General features: G+C 58.0%; 1 protein-coding gene across 5 annotated transcripts in view; it reads right to left on the bottom strand.

The window, feature by feature from the left end:
* Nucleotides 1-18261, bottom strand: part of COL7A1 (collagen type VII alpha 1 chain) — a 29971-nt gene extending 11710 nt beyond the window's left edge. For all 5 annotated transcript variants that reach the window (XR_004312177.1, XM_032458560.1, XM_032458564.1 and 2 more), the window contains exons 1-70: nucleotides 18211-18261; nucleotides 18028-18113; nucleotides 17363-17543; nucleotides 16545-16704; nucleotides 16366-16459; nucleotides 16113-16274; nucleotides 15716-15879; nucleotides 15509-15638; nucleotides 15290-15406; nucleotides 15037-15183; nucleotides 14835-14951; nucleotides 14610-14759; nucleotides 14399-14527; nucleotides 13622-13765; nucleotides 13411-13536; nucleotides 13159-13302; nucleotides 12468-12587; nucleotides 12166-12309; nucleotides 11675-11800; nucleotides 11428-11574; nucleotides 11046-11168; nucleotides 10682-10828; nucleotides 10331-10465; nucleotides 10099-10245; nucleotides 9881-10017; nucleotides 9471-9597; nucleotides 9239-9385; nucleotides 8979-9151; nucleotides 8844-8879; nucleotides 8733-8759; nucleotides 8593-8637; nucleotides 8457-8519; nucleotides 7963-8034; nucleotides 7835-7870; nucleotides 7658-7693; nucleotides 7355-7426; nucleotides 7169-7246; nucleotides 6886-6912; nucleotides 6755-6805; nucleotides 6551-6613; nucleotides 6399-6458; nucleotides 6247-6282; nucleotides 6003-6047; nucleotides 5888-5923; nucleotides 5484-5528; nucleotides 5365-5400; nucleotides 5202-5234; nucleotides 4819-4851; nucleotides 4606-4659; nucleotides 4470-4529; nucleotides 4347-4382; nucleotides 4169-4249; nucleotides 4033-4068; nucleotides 3791-3835; nucleotides 3514-3585; nucleotides 3230-3274; nucleotides 2955-2981; nucleotides 2719-2748; nucleotides 2507-2587; nucleotides 2396-2431; nucleotides 2286-2321; nucleotides 2117-2197; nucleotides 1647-1682; nucleotides 1192-1254; nucleotides 1062-1106; nucleotides 682-717; nucleotides 574-609; nucleotides 366-461; nucleotides 227-262; nucleotides 104-139 (exon numbers count right to left, since the gene is read on the bottom strand). Coding sequence is in view for 4 of the 5 variants with exons in the window: in XM_032458560.1 (XP_032314451.1) it covers nucleotides 104-139; nucleotides 227-262; nucleotides 366-461; nucleotides 574-609; nucleotides 682-717; nucleotides 1062-1106; nucleotides 1192-1254; nucleotides 1647-1682; nucleotides 2117-2197; nucleotides 2286-2321; nucleotides 2396-2431; nucleotides 2507-2587; nucleotides 2719-2748; nucleotides 2955-2981; nucleotides 3230-3274; nucleotides 3514-3585; nucleotides 3791-3835; nucleotides 4033-4068; nucleotides 4169-4249; nucleotides 4347-4382; nucleotides 4470-4529; nucleotides 4606-4659; nucleotides 4819-4851; nucleotides 5202-5234; nucleotides 5365-5400; nucleotides 5484-5528; nucleotides 5888-5923; nucleotides 6003-6047; nucleotides 6247-6282; nucleotides 6399-6458; nucleotides 6551-6613; nucleotides 6755-6805; nucleotides 6886-6912; nucleotides 7169-7246; nucleotides 7355-7426; nucleotides 7658-7693; nucleotides 7835-7870; nucleotides 7963-8034; nucleotides 8457-8519; nucleotides 8593-8637; nucleotides 8733-8759; nucleotides 8844-8879; nucleotides 8979-9151; nucleotides 9239-9385; nucleotides 9471-9597; nucleotides 9881-10017; nucleotides 10099-10245; nucleotides 10331-10465; nucleotides 10682-10828; nucleotides 11046-11168; nucleotides 11428-11574; nucleotides 11675-11800; nucleotides 12166-12309; nucleotides 12468-12587; nucleotides 13159-13302; nucleotides 13411-13536; nucleotides 13622-13765; nucleotides 14399-14527; nucleotides 14610-14759; nucleotides 14835-14951; nucleotides 15037-15183; nucleotides 15290-15406; nucleotides 15509-15638; nucleotides 15716-15879; nucleotides 16113-16274; nucleotides 16366-16459; nucleotides 16545-16704; nucleotides 17363-17543; nucleotides 18028-18112 (5757 nt within the window). In the remaining variant the exon portion in view is untranslated. The remainder of the gene's footprint in view (nucleotides 1-103; nucleotides 140-226; nucleotides 263-365; nucleotides 462-573; nucleotides 610-681; nucleotides 718-1061; nucleotides 1107-1191; nucleotides 1255-1646; nucleotides 1683-2116; nucleotides 2198-2285; nucleotides 2322-2395; nucleotides 2432-2506; nucleotides 2588-2718; nucleotides 2749-2954; nucleotides 2982-3229; nucleotides 3275-3513; nucleotides 3586-3790; nucleotides 3836-4032; nucleotides 4069-4168; nucleotides 4250-4346; nucleotides 4383-4469; nucleotides 4530-4605; nucleotides 4660-4818; nucleotides 4852-5201; nucleotides 5235-5364; nucleotides 5401-5483; nucleotides 5529-5887; nucleotides 5924-6002; nucleotides 6048-6246; nucleotides 6283-6398; nucleotides 6459-6550; nucleotides 6614-6754; nucleotides 6806-6885; nucleotides 6913-7168; nucleotides 7247-7354; nucleotides 7427-7657; nucleotides 7694-7834; nucleotides 7871-7962; nucleotides 8035-8456; nucleotides 8520-8592; nucleotides 8638-8732; nucleotides 8760-8843; nucleotides 8880-8978; nucleotides 9152-9238; nucleotides 9386-9470; nucleotides 9598-9880; nucleotides 10018-10098; nucleotides 10246-10330; nucleotides 10466-10681; nucleotides 10829-11045; nucleotides 11169-11427; nucleotides 11575-11674; nucleotides 11801-12165; nucleotides 12310-12467; nucleotides 12588-13158; nucleotides 13303-13410; nucleotides 13537-13621; nucleotides 13766-14398; nucleotides 14528-14609; nucleotides 14760-14834; nucleotides 14952-15036; nucleotides 15184-15289; nucleotides 15407-15508; nucleotides 15639-15715; nucleotides 15880-16112; nucleotides 16275-16365; nucleotides 16460-16544; nucleotides 16705-17362; nucleotides 17544-18027; nucleotides 18114-18210) is intronic.
* Nucleotides 18262-18268: the final 7 nt, after the last annotated feature.

Genomic DNA, 18268 nt, shown 5'->3' with positions numbered 1-18268 from the left:
TGGAGACATTGAGAGGTAAGCTGCTGGACCCAGCTTGTGGGCATGTGTGTGCATATGTGGGTGCTAGGGTTACCTGGACAAGGGAAAAAGGTGGGGGCCTCACCTGTTCTCCTTTGGGTCCAGTCTCTCCACGGTCACCCTGAGAACAAATAATGACCAGTGGGGAAAATGCCCCCACCCTGGGAAGCCCCTCACCACACCCCCAACCCAGTGTCTGCACACTCACCTTGGGGCCTGAATTTCCCGGAATGCCAGGAAAGCCCTGACATGCGACAGAACACAGAGGTCACACAGGATCACGGTGTCCCAGGAAGGTATTTGATGGCAACATAACAGCCCCTCCTGGAACCACCCTGGACACTCACCTGGCCAGGAGGGCCGACCTGCCCCGGAAGGCCTGGGGGGCCCTGGAGTCCAGGGCTGCCAGGAGCTCCACGCTCACCCTTGGGGCCATCACGACCCTGTGGAAGATGCAGCCAGCATCAGGACCCAGAGACCCCAGAAAAGAGTGGAGCCACAGAGTCACAGGGTCAGGGTCATGGTTCAGAGGTTACAGAAGATGCCAGTACTCACTTCTCTCCCAGGGGGGCCCGAATCTCCCTTCTCTCCCTAAGGAAGACAAGCGTGCTTCAGACACAGCCCCAGTCTGAGCCAGAGCAGACTCCAAGCGAGGGGCTTTACCTTCCTCCCGTCTTCGCCAGGGTCCCCAGGTTCTCCCTGCAGGCAGAGGACTCACATCAGACCAAGCAGAATTATGAATTGCCTGTGTGTCTTGGTATCTGTGAGTCCTGTGTGCATCTCAATACGTGTGGCCATATGTATATGAGTGACCGTGGATACAAATGCACCTGTTGGTATGTCTCTGCATGTATCACACGTCAGAGCCTTGGATGTGTGCCTCACCACGTCTCTACAGAGGTCCACATGCAGCCCCGGGTCTGCATCATAGCACGTGTCTGAGTGTGGGTGGGGATGTTTATGTGTCAACATGTCTCCAGTGTCCCTGAATGTGGCTTCACACCAGTGTGTCTGCATCTCTCCATGTCTATCCTGACACTCACGTTTTTCCCATTCAGGCCAGGCTTGCCATCCTCGCCTGGCTTTCCCTGTGGGAACAGATCATTGGTGAGAAGACAGGGATGGGGTGAGGGCAGTAAGGGGGCAAAAGGGTACCATGAAAGTGGGACTCACTGGTGCTCCTGGGGGGCCAGGGGGGCCAGAGAGGCCCTGTTCTCCTCGGAGGCCTGGAAGTCCCTGGAAAAAATCTTTGCTGGATTGAGAAGGCCACTGAGATAGCCCCTAGGGCACATCCATGGATTTGGAGGATCTCACTAAGACCCTCCTCCGGTGTAGAGATTCCCTCAGAATTAAGAAGTGCCACTGAGATCCCAAGGTTGAGATCCCATGGGTTGGGGTCCCCTGCTGAAACACCCAAGGGAAGAACCTGAGGATTTGAGGAGCCTACTAAAGCCTCCAAGGCGGAGACAGTTAGTAAACAGGACTCCGATCAAACCTGCCTGCAGGGACTGGGACTCTCCCAAGGTCAGGGCTGGACCAACTCCCCCTGACGTTGTGACTACGACGACCAGCTACAGTTTAGCTGGACCCCTGAGCCACCTTCCATCCTAATATCTCCCCTTACTTACGTCTCTCCCTGGGTCCCCGGCCTTGCCCGTAGCACCCTGAGGAGAAACTCAAAGTCAGGGAGTCCACATTGGTTATGGGGTCAGGGGCACTGCCTGCTGACAGGGCCACTAATTTCTGTGAACCCAAGGCTTGCCAGACAGTAACATCCCCCACCCAGGCGGGGTACTAGGGGGAGACACGTAACCCATCTGGCCCCAAAGCTCATCAAGATCCAGCAGGGAGGAGGGTACAGCTCAAATGGTAGAGCGCTTGCTTAGCATGCACAAGGTCCTAGGTTCAATCCCCAGTGCCTCCTCTAAAAAAATAAATAAATAAACCTAATTACCCACTCACCAAAAAGAAAAAAAAAGAAGTATTCACTACAGTAACTTTGAAGAAAAAAAAAGAACCCAGAAGACTCAGGTGAGACTGAGCTCATATAAAGGGACAAGGGAAGGGATGTGACCAGGTAGAGACCACCACAACTCACCTGCAGCCCAGGGGGGCCAGGGGCTCCTGGTTTCCCATCCAGCCCACTGCGGCCATCCAGGCCAGGGGGACCTCGGTCACCCTGAGGAAAAGCATAGTAAGAGGCTTCAAAGGGCTGGATCTGAGAGACCAGGCTCACCATCCAAAACAGGGCTCCACAGCCCTCTCACCTTTTCTCCTGCTGGGCCTCGAACACCTGGGTCCCCCTGAAGGGAACAAGGTCAGTGAGAGGTGAGGACAAGATGGGGACTTAGGCTGATGGGCAAAGTGCGTCACTCACCTGTGGGCCTGGGGGCCCCCGAAGTCCACTGATGCCCTGCAGATGGGGAGGAAGAAATCAGAGCAGGCGTTCCCAGGCCCACACGTCCCCAACAGGACCAGCCACACTCACCCTCTCCCCAGAGGCTCCAGGGGGGCCGGGGTCACCCTTGGGTCCTCGAGGACCCTCCTGTCCACGGTCCCCAGGCTCTCCCTGTGGCAGAGACAAGTGTGTTGAGGGAACAGCACCGGGGCCACAGGCATGCCCAAGGTAGAACCTGTCATGGGGGCACTGAGATGCTTTTCCTAGGCTCACAACTTCACTCCACCCCCAGAACCTGATACCTTCTCTCCGGCTCCAAGTCCCATGTCCACCTGTGGGGGGAATGGCGAGTGAGAAGAATTATTTAACTAGGGGAAGTGGGCTAGGGACGGGAGACAGAGCTGCAGGATCAGTGAAGATACCAGGGGGCAGAAGGAGAGGTGGGAGGGAGTCAGTGGAAGGGTTAAGGGGACACTGTGCAAAGCCAGCACAGGCAGGTGAGGGAGATGACAGAGGATCAGACCCACTCAACCCTTACCAGCCGTCCAGGGGGTCCTGGGGGACCCTGGGGAAGGAAATAATCATAGTCAACAGGAGCCCAAAGGCCCCAGGACACAGCTCAGATTTGCCCCAATCTCAACTCTGCTCCCAGATTCCCTGAAGCACCACAATGCCAACCCCAGAAGGCATGTCAGGCCTGGAGGTGGCCACCACGGCTCCCTACCGTGACCTCCAGGCCCTTTATGGAAGTGCTGACCAGACGGGCACCGGAATCTTCCATCCCTACCAATCCTGGAACACAGAACTACTCACTGACTCCCCACGGTCGCCCTTGGGTCCAGGTAGTCCAGGACTCCCCTGCAGAAAGTCAGAGGGTCAGGGTCCCAAAGAAGAAGAAGCAACAGTTTGGGGAGCTTTGGACTCACCCTAAGGACTCATGAGGATCCTGGTGGCCTTTGGGGGTTGTGACAAAGGGGTCACAGGAAATGAAAACTGTGAGGGTTTAGCATTGCAGGGTGGGGGTGGCAGGGTCAGGGGCTGGGAATCAGATGGTTGGGGATTGAAGCTGGGGTTAGGGGTCAGAGGTCAGGACTCACATTTCGTCCATCCTCTCCAGGATCTCCCTGGTCTCCTTTCTCACCCACAGGCCCCCGAGTTCCAGGTGCCCCCTGAAAAGAGCAGCTCTTCTGAGACAGACCTTCCCAGCATTTTGTAGATTCCCCCATGACACCCCATACTGCCCCAGGTTCTCCATCACCCTGAAACCCATGCCAGAGTTTCCCATCACCACAACCTCCCTCCGGACTCTCCCATCAGCCTTTCTCCCCTCAGAGTTTCCCATCACTTCCCTTACTTCTCCCTGCCAAGCCTCACCCGAAGGCCACGCTCGCCAGCTTTTCCAGGCAAACCTGGGTCACCCTGGTGATGGAGAGAACGCCACATTGAGCAAGCAAGTTAGTCTCAAGCTAACTCAGGGAGTGGTGGCAGAGAAGGTCCTGGGCATCAACTGGACAAGAGGCAGGGGGATGGACTGGACAACCTGGTGGAGCCCCCAGCCCACTGGGATCACAGTTCAAGGGTAAAGGATCAGAAACCACAGCAGGAAGGAGTCTCACCGGGGGACCCTCGTCACCTTTCTCTCCAACTTCACCCTGTGAGACATGAGAGTCAGCCCTGGTCCTCAAACCCTGAATGATGTCAGCAATACCCTACTCCTCATCCCCCAGAGCTCCCCCAGTCCAATCCTCTTACATCTCGTCCTCGGGGGCCAACAGGACCTGAGGAACCAGGCCGCCCAGGGTCTCCCTTCTCTCCAGGAGGCCCCGAGTCACCCTGTGGAGGAGGCAAGAGTGAAGCTGCACATCCAGCCAGCCCTTGAGGGGAGATGACCCCAGAAATCGTGATATCACCCAAGATCACAGGTACTCACTGGGGGTCCTGCTCTGCCAGTGAGGCCGATGGGACCCTGCAGTGCATGGGGAGGGAGGACAGGGCTTAGTCCCAGGCACCACCTCATCTCCTTCTGTCACACTCCCTATCCCCAGTTACTCACCCGGTCTCCAGGGTCTCCCTTGGGGCCAGGGTCTCCAGAAAGAACCAAGCCAGGTGGGCCCTGTGGGAGGAAGGGTCAGAGGTCAGGAGACACAACTTTCACCTGCCCTACCCCCTAAACACTTCCCTGCACTCACCCGCTCTCCTTTGACTCCAGTAGCTCCTTTGGGCCCAGCCGGCCCCACATCTCCCTAGAGGTGACAAAGACCATCAGTGTCAGCCCCAGGCTCTGTGACCCCCACCAGCCAGCAATCATGCCATAATCCTCATGACCTCCAGGGGCCTCCAGGTAGGCCCCACGACCTTGAGCTCAACCTGTAACAGCCTCCCTTCACTCTCGCCAGACTTGCCTTCTCTCCTTTGGCTCCAGCACCTATCGGTCCCTGAAAACAAACAGGAGAGACATGGCTTGGTCCCCCCTAGGGATCATAGTACCACAGCCTTGATTAGGGTTGGGGTTATACAGAACTAGAAGTCTCTGCTCAGAGGTCACAGGATCACCGCTGGGAGGAGGGCAGGGGTTACACAGGGCTTTCGACCTGTATGGCGGTCATGGGGTCACAGGATTGCAGCCAAGAGTTGGAAGGCGTGTTATAGCATAAGGAGAGCCACAGAGCTCTGAGTCTGCCCAGGTCCCGAGGTTATCGAGTCACAGCCTGGATCACTGGTTTCTAGACAGGTCACGGCTCAAGGGGCTGTGCTATACTCAGAGCCCCACCCTCCCTTCACTCACCACTGCAGGGTCTCCAGGGCGACCAGGCTCCCCCTGTGGAGAAAGGATAGCAGGGAGGGGAGGGGTGGTCACGGACACACCTAGAAACCCAAGGTCCTAGTATTCCATCTGCCACAAACCCTGGCACTGGAGGGGACTGACCCCCAGCCCATCCATGACCCACCTTCTCTCCTCGGCGGCCAGTGGGTCCTGGTGGCCCCTGCACATGGAGAAAGCGTGAGCCCAGGAGGGGAGGGACACATGAAAGCCCCACTCCTGGTCCCACCACAGTTACACACTCACTTCAGGACCCTCAGCTCCAGGACGTCCAGCAACTCCCGGTGGTCCCTGGGAAAGAGGAGTAGAAATGCTGATCCAGGTGGGCAGGGGCAGGGGCATTATGGCTGAAGGGCTAGAGGCTGGGGTGGGGATCACAGAAGATCAGGATTTAGGTTGGCAAGGGTCACACTCAGCAGGAGGAGAGACACCAGATCAGTGGAAGTCAAGGTTGGTTTAGCAGGATAAGAAAGCTAAAAATGGTTCCCTGGGGTTGAGGGTTAAAGCCTGCATCAGCGAGATTAGGAGTCATGTGAGATGGGGTGGAGGGGCAGGGGCAGGGGTAGTGGAGGTCAGGGGCGACAAGTCAAAACCAGGAGGGGGCATACAACCCAGGTTAGATGGCACTGGCATGGGGGTCAATAGCTCACCTGGGGTCCCATTGGGCCAGGGGATCCGCGTTCGCCCTGTTGGAACACAATGGGTCAGACCCGAATCTGGGCCCTGACCCTCTAGGGCCCTGAGAGCCCCCCAGGCTGCACTTACCTTCTCTCCAGTCTCACCCACAGCCCCTTTCAGTCCTCGGTCACCCTGAGGGGAGAGAGATGGGAAAGGGGCCATGACTGTCGAACCCCAGACAAGGTCTCTCAAACTCCAACCATCCACCTCTGAAACCACAACCTCTGATCTGGAAAGAACCCTTATCTCCTGATCATCCCAACTCCCCTAATCCTATTGGGGTCCCAGAGTGTCACCCCTCATATCTGACCTCTCCCAAAATGACACTTACTTTGGGGCCAGCATCTCCAGGAAGTCCCCGTAGGCCCTGAAAGGCATTCAGAGATTTGGGTTTGGGCATAAGGATGGAGTAGAGGACTGATGGCTGAGGGTTAGGGTGGAGCTATGCCCACCACACTCAGAACCCCTGGCCCCCATACTCACCCGCTCACCCGGGGTCCCAGGTTGCCCTGGGAGGCCTGGGGCTCCATCCTCACAGTCGCCCTGAAGGAGAAACAGATGGGTAGGAGACCCTACCCCCAGCACCCAGAGCCCCCCACCCCAGAACTGGGGCACCAAGAAGTGAGGTCTCCCACCTTTTCTCCTTTTTCTCCAGAGGGGCCAACTGGGCCTTGGGGTCCAGGACTTCCAGGAAGACCCTAGGAGAAAGTAAGTAAAACTGTGAGCTTTAAACTGAGGTCCAGCATCCACCCACTGCCCTAGCAGAGCCTCCAGCTCCTCTACCCACATCCCTCAGCAGGTCCCCCAGTGTCCCCAGCAGACCCTCAAGGCTCCCTCACCGGCAGCCCAGGCTCCCCTACAGCAGCACCATCACCTGGTCCGGGGGGACCCTGGGAAAGAACAGCAGGTCAGGGGATGGCCAGAGAGAATTCAACTCTAAGCCACCCCAGCATACCTTGCCCTCACTTACCCTCTCCCCACGATCACCTTTGTCACCCTGAAAGACAAATCATGACCCATGACCCTAGACCACACCTCCAATCCCCAAGATATCGGGAGGAATGAGGGTTGTGGGGTCAAAATGGATTACAAAAGTCATAGAAGAATTGAGGGGTTGCAGGTTGGGGGTGGTCAAGAGGCCATATGGGTTCAGAGTGACCAGTAGGGGTTGTGTGGGTTCAAACGGGGTCAGGGGTCACCAGGTCACTGGATCACATGGAGGTGATGAGACCATGTGGTAGTCATGCTGTCACCTTCACTGAAGTTCCAGGTAGTCCTGGGGGACCACGGGGTCCTGGGTCCCCCAGTGGGCCACGAGATCCAGGGGGGCCCTGATGGAAGAGACAAAGCATAAAGTACAAACCCACAGATCCCTACTCTCGCCCCCCTAATGGTTCCCCCACCATATGTCACTTGCCCCCACATAATCTAAAACTTACCGGTAGTCCAGGGTCCCCTTTCCGCCCAGGAAGCCCTGGTCCCTCGCTTCCAATGACTTGTCCAGGCTCTCCCTGCAGGACAGAGAACAGAGGGCAGGAATTAGGGTATGGGAACCCTAAGGTGGGAGAAGCTCTCCCCCCAAAAAACAAAAACAAACAAACAAAAAAAAGGTGGGAGAAGCCCCTAGAGGTCCCTAGCTGTTCCTTATCACGCCTTAGGCCCTGCACAGTGCCTGGCCTCAGGCAACCCCGCTCCTCCATGGGACATCCCAGCTTGGCTCCCTCCCTCTTCCCTTCACCTACCGGCTCCCCCTTCGGGCCTCGAGGCCCTCGCTCTCCCTGAGGACGAAACAGAGCAAAGGGTAATAATTGGTCTGTGCATTTTAGGGCAGGCCCCCATGGACCATCCCTGCTTCATCACCACAGGTCCCCACCCAGCCGAAAGAGCTCTGGGAAGACCCTGGGGGGAGAGCAACTTACAGGTTCTCCACGAGGGCCCGGCCACCCTGGGGAGCCCTGAAATGGAGACCAGAGTCAGACCAATCAGACCACCCCACTCACTCAGGCAGTGTCCTACCATGTGACCTGCGAGGCCAAGGCTTGCTCACCTTTGGGCCAGGGGTTCCAGGAGTCCCAGGGCGGCCAGGGCTGCCTGGAGGCCCATCTGCCCCAGGGAAACCCTAAGGAAGCAAAGAGGTCAGGGCAGGAAGGGACCCTCTGCCCAGTGCCCCTGGTTTGATGGAGGAGCCTCAACTATTCTTCACCTGGACTCCTCACCCCATAGGCCCCTAAGTGTTGTTGAGGGTGGAGCAGTGAGCTGAATGGAGCCTAACCTCAGACACAAGGGCGGCCATGAGGCCAATGCCATTTCCCACGTCTTGGACTTAGAACTTCCAGCCAGGCTCTCCAGGGGATGTCGAAACCCCACCTGCCCCTCTCTACTTCAGACCCTTCCCCAAATCTTTGTTGTGGTTTACAATGTCCATTTAGGCTCCTAGGAAGACCCTGTGGTTCTAACTCTGACTTTTTCTTCTCTCTTCTAAAAATCCCGAGGAACCTTCAAGGAAACTCTTAGGGGAACCTCAACGGTCTCTACACTCACCCTCTCGCCCTTTGCAATGGTTCTTCCAGGAGGCCCCTGGGGGCCAGGAACACCAATCCTGCCCTGAAAGGAGAGAGCGGGTAAGGAAGCAGTACATCGGTCAGGGTACGGAGGACAGGTGAGGGGAGGCACTCACCGGCAGGCCAGGGGGTCCGGGAGGCCCAGCTTGTCCTTTCAGGCCCTAGGAAGGGTGATCAGTGAGCCCTGTGCTGCTGACCTTCCCCTGCCCCACTGAGCCCCGCAGCCCATTTTCTACCCCCAACCAGGGCCACTCACCATCTCTCCAGGTTCCCCCTTCTGGCCCTAGGGAAAGACATGTTGGACAAGGGTCAGGGCAGCTCATCCCAAAAGGGGCTCTCAGCCACCCACCCAACCCTGCACACTTACCTTTGGACAATGCACCGAGCAAGGCTCTGGCTGTGGCTGTGGACACAGGGTCTCCTTGAGACTAGGCAGTTCTACCAAGAGCCTCCCACACCTCCTCTTCTCCATCACCTAGTCCCCCAGAGGCCCCTTCCTAACCTGGGTGGTCAAAGCTGTCTGACACAGGGCTGTTGCCAGACTACTGACTGCTCGGTCCAAGCTTAGACCATCATCCACAGCAAAGAAGGTCTGGACAGGGTCCATGCCTGGCACCAGGCGACGCAGCTGCTCTTGGTCAGCTCCCGCCAGGCCCAGCATCATCACTTTGAGCCCTAAGAAAGGGTCCGACAGCCTGTATGACAACCCTGCTGAGGCCAACCCTATTCCCAGGCCCCATCTCCACCAACCCTGCTCCTCACCAGCAGCCTGGGCCTCACGGATAGGGCTAAAGATGTCACCTCTCAAGGGCTCATCCACTAGCAGAACCATCACCCCAGGCACGTGCTGGCGGCGCCCAGGAGCATCTGGTGCCAACAGGTATCTGTGAGCTGTAACCACAGCTGTGCCTGGGAGAAAGGACATGTCAGAACCCAGGGCCACCAAGCTCCCAGTGGGGAAGCCCCAAGAGTCTATGTCCACTGTAGTCTTTACCCAGGTTGTTCCCACTTGGGTCCATGTAGGGGATGTTGCGGATCTTTTGCAGAATGACACCAAGGTCATGGGAGCTGTTCAGTGAGAACAGTGGGGAAGGCCGGTGACTGTAGGACAGGAGGCCAACCTGGTGTAGGGGGAACACAAAGTCTGGGGAGGATGACAGAGCAGGGATGGGGACACAGAGCCTGAGAGGAGACACAGAGCCCAGGGTATGCGACTAAACCTGAAATGTGAGGGGGTCAGCAGTGATAGTAAGACAGGGAGCCAACCAGCAAGAAAGAAGATCTGAGCATGGGGAAGGGCTGGGAGAAAGGCCTGGACAAGTGGTGGGGCAGGGAAATGGGAGCTGGTATGGAGCCTGGGATGGGCAGGGCCAGGTAGGGGTCTGGCTGCCTGTAGGGCCAAACCTGCACTGCCTGCGGCCCAAGAGGCCCAAGTGCAGACACCAGACGCTCCAGGGCTCCCCTCACAGCCTCTGCACGATGAGCATTGTCTCGAGTGGTATGCAGCAGGAAGACCACATCCATCAGGCCTTGGGGACACACTGCAGGAAAGCAGCTTAGTTACTGAAGCAGTCGGCCCATCTACCTATCTTCTTAGGCTCCTCCACTGTGCACCCCCATACCTGGGTTGTGTGTGACAGAGGCCTCATGACCCTGTACACCTTCCCGGACAGGTGTCAGGGAAAAGATGTAGGAGGTTCCAGGCTCTAGCCCTGTCACCCGCTGGGAGTTCGAGACCCCAGGAAGTGTCTGTGAGGCCACAGGCAATTCTACAGAGGACAGAACTCAGTTAAACAGGAAACCCTCCATGGAGCCCCAACTGCCAGCCCACCCCAATCCTGGCCTCCCTTTCACCTTGGCCAGGGCCTCTAAGTGGCCGCCAGGATAGGATGTAGCTGGATACCCCAGACACTGGGGTCCAGGCCAGAGTTACTGAGTCGATTGAGGTGTCCACCACACGCAATTCAGTGCTTGGGACACGAGGCAACTCTGAAAGAGGAGTCAAAGATCAGGGATCAGAGTCTGTGTCCTGAGAACCCAGAGGGGAGAGATCTAAGGAGATCTAGAGGCAGATTCATCTCAGTGAAGGAAGGTCATGCTGCGATCACCCTGGGTCAGGATTGGTAGGAGGGCTATAGGAGGAATCACTCGGGGTCATGGGGTGCAAGAAATCAGAGTAGGTCATCAGTAGGGGGAAGAACACACCAGTGTACGCAGTCACTTCCGAGGGGGCGCCTTCTCCAGCTGGCCCCAAGACACTCAGCCATATGCGGTAGTGGGTTGCTGGCTCCAGCCTGTCCAGTTCATAGCTGCTGAGCTCAGGCCCCAAGACCCGAGACTGTTCCTGGCCACCTAGGGCAGGTGTGAGGGTGGGGATGGAGGCACCTGAGAAGATGCTAAGATGGGCATTAATGCACACGCCCACCTCACTGACCTCTACCCACCTTACTAATGATGACCCCACCAGCCTGCCCACTTTCACTGACCTTGCTCACCTAGCCCACATCCCCGACCCCATCCCTGGCCCGCCCCCATTGGTCCTTAACTCCCTACTGGGGGTGACTCTTACCCTCAGGTCGCCAACGCAGACGAAAGCCACGTGCCCCGGGCACCGGCTGCCAGCCCAGCCTCAGCGAGTGCTCCCCTCGCTGCACTACGCGAAGTGTCTCCAGGGCTGGCGGAGCCGCAGGTGCTTGAGAGAAAGTGCACGGATCAGGGAAGCCCCGCCCCCACCGATCCCTGCACCAATCCCAGACCAACCCTGGAACAAGCACTGCCCCCAGCCGGCTCCTCTGCCTATCCCAGGCTGCATTCCTTTTCCCCTCGAAGACCCCCGTCTCCACAGGCTCACTACCAATCACTGGTCTCTTTTCCATTCTGGAGCACGAACCCTGCCCCCAGACCATCCAGGTCACCAATCCAAGGCTCTCCCCAGCCCAAGCTCCACCTACGCGTGGTGACAACAATGGAGACAGGTGCGCCCTCACGGTCCCCAACAAGTGCAGTCACTCGCACTGAGTAGCTGACTCCGCCTTCGAGGCCCCGAATTTCTGCGGAGTCCGTATTTCCTGGGAGCATCTGCTCTCTCATGGGGCCACCTGGCCAGGTGAGCACAGGGCAACGGTCAGGGGTAGGGATGGTTGACCAGAGCAGGCAATGCCAGCCAGGAAAGGCAAGGGCAGGGTCGGGGAACCATACCCTCGCTCCGGCCCCAGGCCAGTCTGTAGGCTGTGGCTCCAGTGACCCCCACCCAGGTGATCCGCAGAACATCACTGGAAGCATTGATGATCTGTAGCTTCGACACACTGCCCACGGGCTGAGGGTCTGGAAGCAGAGGCAGGGTAAGGGGTCAGGGGCCACTGGATGGCTGGCAGAGAATAGGGTGGCAGTACAGGCACAGTCAGTGCAAGGAGGTCTGAAGGTCAGTGTGAGGTGAGTCTGGACAGGTTAGTCAGTGTAGGCAACCCCTGAAAGGGAGAAGTTCAGTGCCTCGGAGTGGTCAGTGTGGAGCAGCCAGTAAGTCACTATGGGTGGACACCTATTCATTGTTGGGTAGGTCATTGTGGGAAGATTATTCATGGGAAGAGCTCTGATGAAGTGATGAAGTGGGCTGCGGGAGCAGTCAGGAATACACAGCAGGACAGAGTAGCCAATGAGATGTGGTTGGCAGCAGGCCAGAGTCCACTCACCAGTCCTCACAACCACAGAGGCAGGGGTCCCATCCACACCAGCCGCATGGGCCCACACACGCACCGTGTACTCCATATCTGGCTCCAGCCCATCCACTTCAGCCAATGTGGCCTCCCCAGAAACCAACTGGGATTTCTCTGGGCCTGGGAGTAAGGATAGAGTCAGCTCTAGGGCTAGCCAGACTCTGCCGCCCAATGCCCCACCTGGACCCCTAAGAAAGAAATCCCTGCTCCCATTCCACCCAGACCTGCCCCTTACAACCCTCCAAAACTTCTGGTCCCTTCCAAAACCCCTGCCCCACCGTGGCCGGACTGCCAGGAGATCCTGTATCCTGTGGCACCAGGAACCCTATTCCAGGTGATGGTGACAGATGAGCTGCTGGCTTGAATCACATGGACTGTCTTCACTGGGCCCAGTGGGTCTGAGGGGGAGAGGCAATGGGGAGTCCCATGGACGAGGCAGTGAGGGTTTGATGGTGGAGGTACTGGGGATTATCTAATAGGGGAAAGCAAATGGAGTCTAACAGAAGGCAGGGACTTGATAGGGGAGGCAGTGAATGGGTCAGATGGGGGAAGAAGTAAGGGTTCTGACTGAGGAGATAATGGAAATCCGAGGTGGCAGGTGAGAGAAATCTGAGAGACAAGAAGGTCTAACAGAGAAGGTAATAGGGTTCCAATGGAGGTATTAGGAATCAGTGAGGGGGTCTACCAAAAGAGAAAGTGCGAGTCTGAGAGTCAGGTCCAGCAGAAAAGGCAGTGGGGGTCTGAGCGATGACATAGTGGAAATCCGAGGGCAAGGAGAAGGGGGTCTTAGGGGAAGCTGAAGAAGGTAGAGGCTTGAGAGGAGGCGAGGAGACAGAAGGGGGAAGCAGGGCCTCCTAGGGAGGAGGTGGTGAGGATCTAAAGGGGGAGATTGGAGTTCCGAGGAGAAGCAAGGGTCTGAGAGGGAAGGCATGAGGGTCTGGAGGGGCACTGGAGGTAGAAAGCCCTGACCAGTTCGAGCCACAATGACCGCAGCAGGGCCCTCCTCTCTCCCTCGCAGTGCTGACACAGCCACCTGGTAGGAGGTACCGGGCCTCAGCCCCGTGATATCTGTGGCTGTAGACTCTGGGGGTAATGTCTGGCTGGACTCCAGACCTAGGATCAGAGAGAAATGTTGGCATGGCTCCTGCCTGCTCCCTCGGTCCCCTGCCCGCACACCCTGATGGTTCCCCTCAGTAACCTTCCCATACACCCCACACTGACCATTGTCTGTTCTCCAGCTAATCCGAAACCCACTGGCTCCAGGAACAGGTCCCCAGGCCACCCTCACTCGTGTTGCATCTGATGCCACAACCCGAAGCTCTGGGATGGCAAGTGGGGTTTCTGGTTCTGGGGGTTAAAGACAGAGGTCAGGGATCAAAACCAGAGCCAGAGTGAGTCAGACAGCAATCCCCTACTCTTCTGCAGTGCTCACCTCGGTGGACAGTGAGGACGCTGGCAGCACCTTCACGGGTGCCCACTCGAGCCAACACCCACACCATATAGCTCAGCCCAGCCCGGACGTCATCCAAGTCAAAGGCTGTCTGACTCCCAGGAAGCACCAGGGTCCGCTCAACCCCTAATGGAGAAGGGAGGGTAGGTGGGCAGGGATCAGTAAGAGACAGGGATGTGGGAGGAGGAGGCCAGTGATAGACAAAGATACAAAGTGAAAAGAGTCAGTGAGGGATGGGACATGAGATGGAAAGGGTGAGAGAGGAGGACATGGGAAAAAAGGAGTCAGTGATGGACAGCGACACAGGCTAACGGGGCCAGTGATGAACGGGGACACACAACAATAGGGGTCAGTGGACAGGGATACAGATGTAGGATGAGAGAAGTCAGTGGACAGGTCATCAATAGACACTGATGTGGGGTGCCGGATCAATAATGGATGAGGACATGGGATGAGAGGTCAGGGTGGACAGTAATCAGGGCTAGAGTAATAGAAGGGCAGGGATTGACCTTATGATTACAGAGAAGGATGAAAGCCATGGAAAGGGACTGCTTTCCATGGAGATAGATTCAGGCAAGGACAGGGCAGGCAGACAGCGTGACAGGTCTGGACTCAGCGCCAACTTGGCAGGCAAATGGACAAGGACACAGGAGGAGGCTGTAGAGACCCAGGAGTGAAAAGAGGTGGGTTGAGGGTGCAGTCAGTCCCCAAGGGCCAGAACTTTAGTGTGTGTATGGGTGCATGCTGTGTCCACCTCACCCTGGGTGCTGCGCACAGTGATGCGGTACTCGGTGGCACTGGGAACTGGGCTCCAGGATACTCGCATCCGCTGCCCAGGCAGCTCAGTCGCCTGGAGGTCCATCACTGGGCCCACAGGCATCTCTGACCCTGTTGGAGAGCACAGCATGAGAGGTAGTCTGGGGTCCCTGTACCTTCCCCTCTCACTTGGCTGGGCCCCCAAAGCCCTCACCAGTGGGGACCACGGTTGCAGGCGTGGCCACCTCACGGCCCTCCAGCAGCGTGTAGAGAGTGAGGCGATACTCAGTGCCTGGCTGCAGCCCATCCAACTGGTAGCGGGTCACATCAGAGGGCAGTACCACCTTCTGTGGTACCTCCAAGCCTACGAGATGATAGGGTCAGGTCAGCTGAGGCCAGGCCCCAACCCTGCCTGGCCACCCCTCCCTCCTGCACTGACCACTCTCACGTCGCCACTCCAGCCGGTAGCCACGGGCCTCAGGCACCAAGTTCCAGGAAAGAAGGATGGATGTGGGGCCCAGGATGACTGCACGCAGGGTCTGCTCAACGGAAGTGTCTACCCAGGGCACAGGGGACTTCAGTGGCCTCTATGCCCTGCCTGCCTGCCCACCCAGCCTGAAGAAAGCACCCAGTCCTCTTACCAGTGCGGGCAGTCAAGGAGGTGGCAGGCCCCATGCTACGGCCAAGCAGGGCCCTCACAGTCACCTCATAGTCTGTGCCAGGCTCCAGGTCACGCAGCAACACTGACCCCTGCCCAGGGCCCAGCTCCTGCTGCTGCGTGGCCCCACCTGCACAAGGGGTGGGCACAGAAGGATTAGTGGGTTTTGTAAACTCAGGAGCCTACAATCCTGTCTGCAGTACAGGGACTCCCTTCAGCCCACATCTCTCACTCACCACTGAGGACCCGCCATGTCACACGGTAGCCAGTGGCACCTGGCACAGTCCGCCAGGTCACCAAGAGGCTGTGGGCTGTGGTGTTCTGGATGGTCAACTCCGGCCCCTCCAGGGCAGCTAGGGGAAGGTCCCATCAGGGATTAGTGAGCCCAGAGTGGGGAGGGGTTACTGGGATGGGTGGTTAGGTGAGTGGGGTCAGAGGTTAGCAGAACTGCTCACTGGTCCGAGCTGTCCCGCTCACGGCCTCCCCGATGCTGTTGGCGTAGAGGGCAACCACAGTCACTTGGTACTCAGTCAGGGGCCGGAGACCCTGCAGCCGCACGTTGGTCTCACCAGCTGAGACGCTCACCTGCCCAGGATCAGAGGTCACTTCCCTTTGTCCAGCTAAGTCCCCAGTCCTCCACCTACCACTCCTGACAGCCTTACCTCCCGCCGCTCACTTGACACTGGCTGTCCCAGCCCTGTCAAAGGCGCATACTGGACCTTGTAGCCGGTCACAGGGCCACTAGCCGCTGTCCACTGTACTCTCAAGGACTGACTGCCTGGCTCAGACAGCACCAGGTCTCGTGGACCTGAGGTCAAGACTTCGGCTGGGAAAGGAGTCAATCAGTCAGTCAGGCAAGAGGACCAGGGATCAGCACTTATGGTGCAGCTTTAGGGGTCAAGGGTGAGGAGCACGAGGTCAGGTCAGCACTTCCAGGGCAGGGTCAGAGGAGAGCGCCTCTGGCTTGGTATCAGGAGTACATGGGATGGAATCAGCACTCCCAGGTTGGGGTTTAGGTCAAGGTCTAGGCCAGGGCACACAGGGTGGGCAGGAACTCACGGGGCAGGGTCACAGGCACACCACCAGCAGTCATGCACACCCTCCGAGAAACGAGAGGCAATAGCGTCCTCAGGATGCTGAAATCGTTGACGAAGAAGAAGAAATCGCTGGTCGGCTGTGAGGCGACTCGCTTCAGCTCCTCGGGGTCAGCATTCTTGATCCCTGAGGTGATGCCCAGTCAGGACTCAGTTGCCCACATGCCTTCTGATGGGTCCCTGCCCCAACCGACCTGTCACTTCAGCTTGGTACTCACCCACAGCAAACAGCTTGATCCCCTGCCCCTTCAGCCTCTGGGCAGCAGGGTCCACCAGGTCCTGGGACTTCCCATCTGTGATGAGGATGCAGACCTGGAGCAGGTGCAGGGTCAATTCAGGGCTGCCTCAGACACAACTTGGGGATCACCTTGGGAGGCATGGTAGGGTGAGAGATCACCTTGGGGACACCAGGTCGAGCCAGCTGGGGCTGGAAGACATGGTCAGCCACGTGGAGAATCGCAGCCCCTGTGCGTGTGTTGCCTCCCTTGTAGCTGAGCTCACGGATGGCACGGATCACATCACTTCCTGAGCCAAGCGCATCCAAGCCAAACTCTGTCCTGTGGGGAGAGGGGTGGCAACAGGCTAGGGACAAGGACCTTTTCTGGTCCTGGCCTCTAGGAGGCCTCTGGGGTGAGGGTTGTATCAGGCCCTCTTGAAGGTCCTCTTGGTTCTGTGATTCCTGTCCTCCACCTCTGAAGCCCCCAAGTTAACAGACTCCCTAGGTGCCCCTCTGTGTCCTGCCTGTGGCTGGGCCTGGGCAGGCCTGGAGCCCTTGAGGCTCCCAGGCTCAGGGCCCAGGATGTCTGGTTAATTAAATAATGGTAGGAGAAAGGGTCCCATTGTAGGGAGGTGGACACTGGCCAGACAGGGAGGCCCTCTGCTAAGTGAGAGGCTGAAGGGATCAGGAGGCTAAAACATGGAGAGTCCTGCAGAAACAGAGCATCTGAAGCCCCTGGGCTCCCCAGTAGCCTCTCCATCTCCAGATCAGAAAACATAGCCCCCATCTTTGGCACAGCACTAGTCTAAAGAGGTCTCAGATATGAGGGCTCTACCTAGGAGATTCTTGCTTCTGTCTTAAGAGGAGGTCCTGCCTGGAGTGGGTGGGGGTGGGCCTCTGGGTTCCCCAGATAGACTAGGGGTTTTTGGACTCTGCTTCTATCTGAAGGAGGGGTCCTGGTGAGATCTCTGGCTCCCTAGCTCTGGGAATCCACTCACCGTGGGTCATCGCTGTACTGCACGGCAGCAAAGCGGACACCCTGTGCACCGGCTGCCCCAGAGAAGGGCAGCACCAGCCCCTCAAGGAAAGCGCGCACTTCACGGAAGTTGCTGCGACCGATGGATGAAGAGCCATCGAGTAGGAACACGATGTCAGCAGCATAAAGGCGCGTGCAGGTCACTGGGGCAGGGAAAAGCAATCACGATTTCTTCTTGGAGCCCACTCACCCACTCCCCTCACTGTGGTCCCCTGGGGCTGGGGAGAGGGGAGTAGGCTTCATCTGCTGTGCAAAACAGCCCAGGCTGGCTTGGGCCTGAGAGCCCTGGAGGGAGCTGAGGTGGAGCTCAGAGCCAACTCTCCCGCGGAGCAGAGGACTGGTGGGGAGGGAGAGTCGCAGTGTGGGTGTGGGTCTGGGGATCTGGGACTGAGGCTGGCCTCAGGGTACAGCGTGGAGTGACATAGGGTAGGGGACTCACGCATAACTGGATACAGTTTGGGAGATGCAGCATGGGTCTCGGAGGGTTTAGGGAGTCCCAGGAAGAGTCAGGAGAAACACACACAGGGTCGCAAAGGGGTGGGGAGCAGGATCCAGGATGAAGGGGGAATAGAGCTGCGGGTGACAGGGGGCAGTGCCTTGGATGAGGTCCTTCCCTGCCGTGCTCACCTCTCTCTCGGTGCTGGGCCCGCACTCGGGGCGCCCTTGCCAAGATTCCAGCGCAGAGCGCGGCCACCAGGAGCCGCAGCCTCATCCTAGGTGAGGGAAACAGTCAGCCAGGACTCCCGCCTCTCCCTCAGACTTGGTGGGGTCAAGCCCAGTGCTCTCCCAACCCCCCAGTCTCGGTCTTGCCTGCTGATCCGCTGGCTCCCGCTGCCGTAGTCCCGCCGCCACAGCAGAGAAAAGTCCC

This window comes from Camelus ferus, chromosome 17 (genome assembly GCF_009834535.1).
Source record: "Camelus ferus isolate YT-003-E chromosome 17, BCGSAC_Cfer_1.0, whole genome shotgun sequence".
Classification (NCBI taxonomy): Eukaryota; Metazoa; Chordata; class Mammalia; order Artiodactyla; family Camelidae; genus Camelus; species Camelus ferus.
The sequence above is the reverse complement of the archived record's forward strand: the minus strand, read 5'-3'. Positions and strand labels throughout refer to the sequence as shown.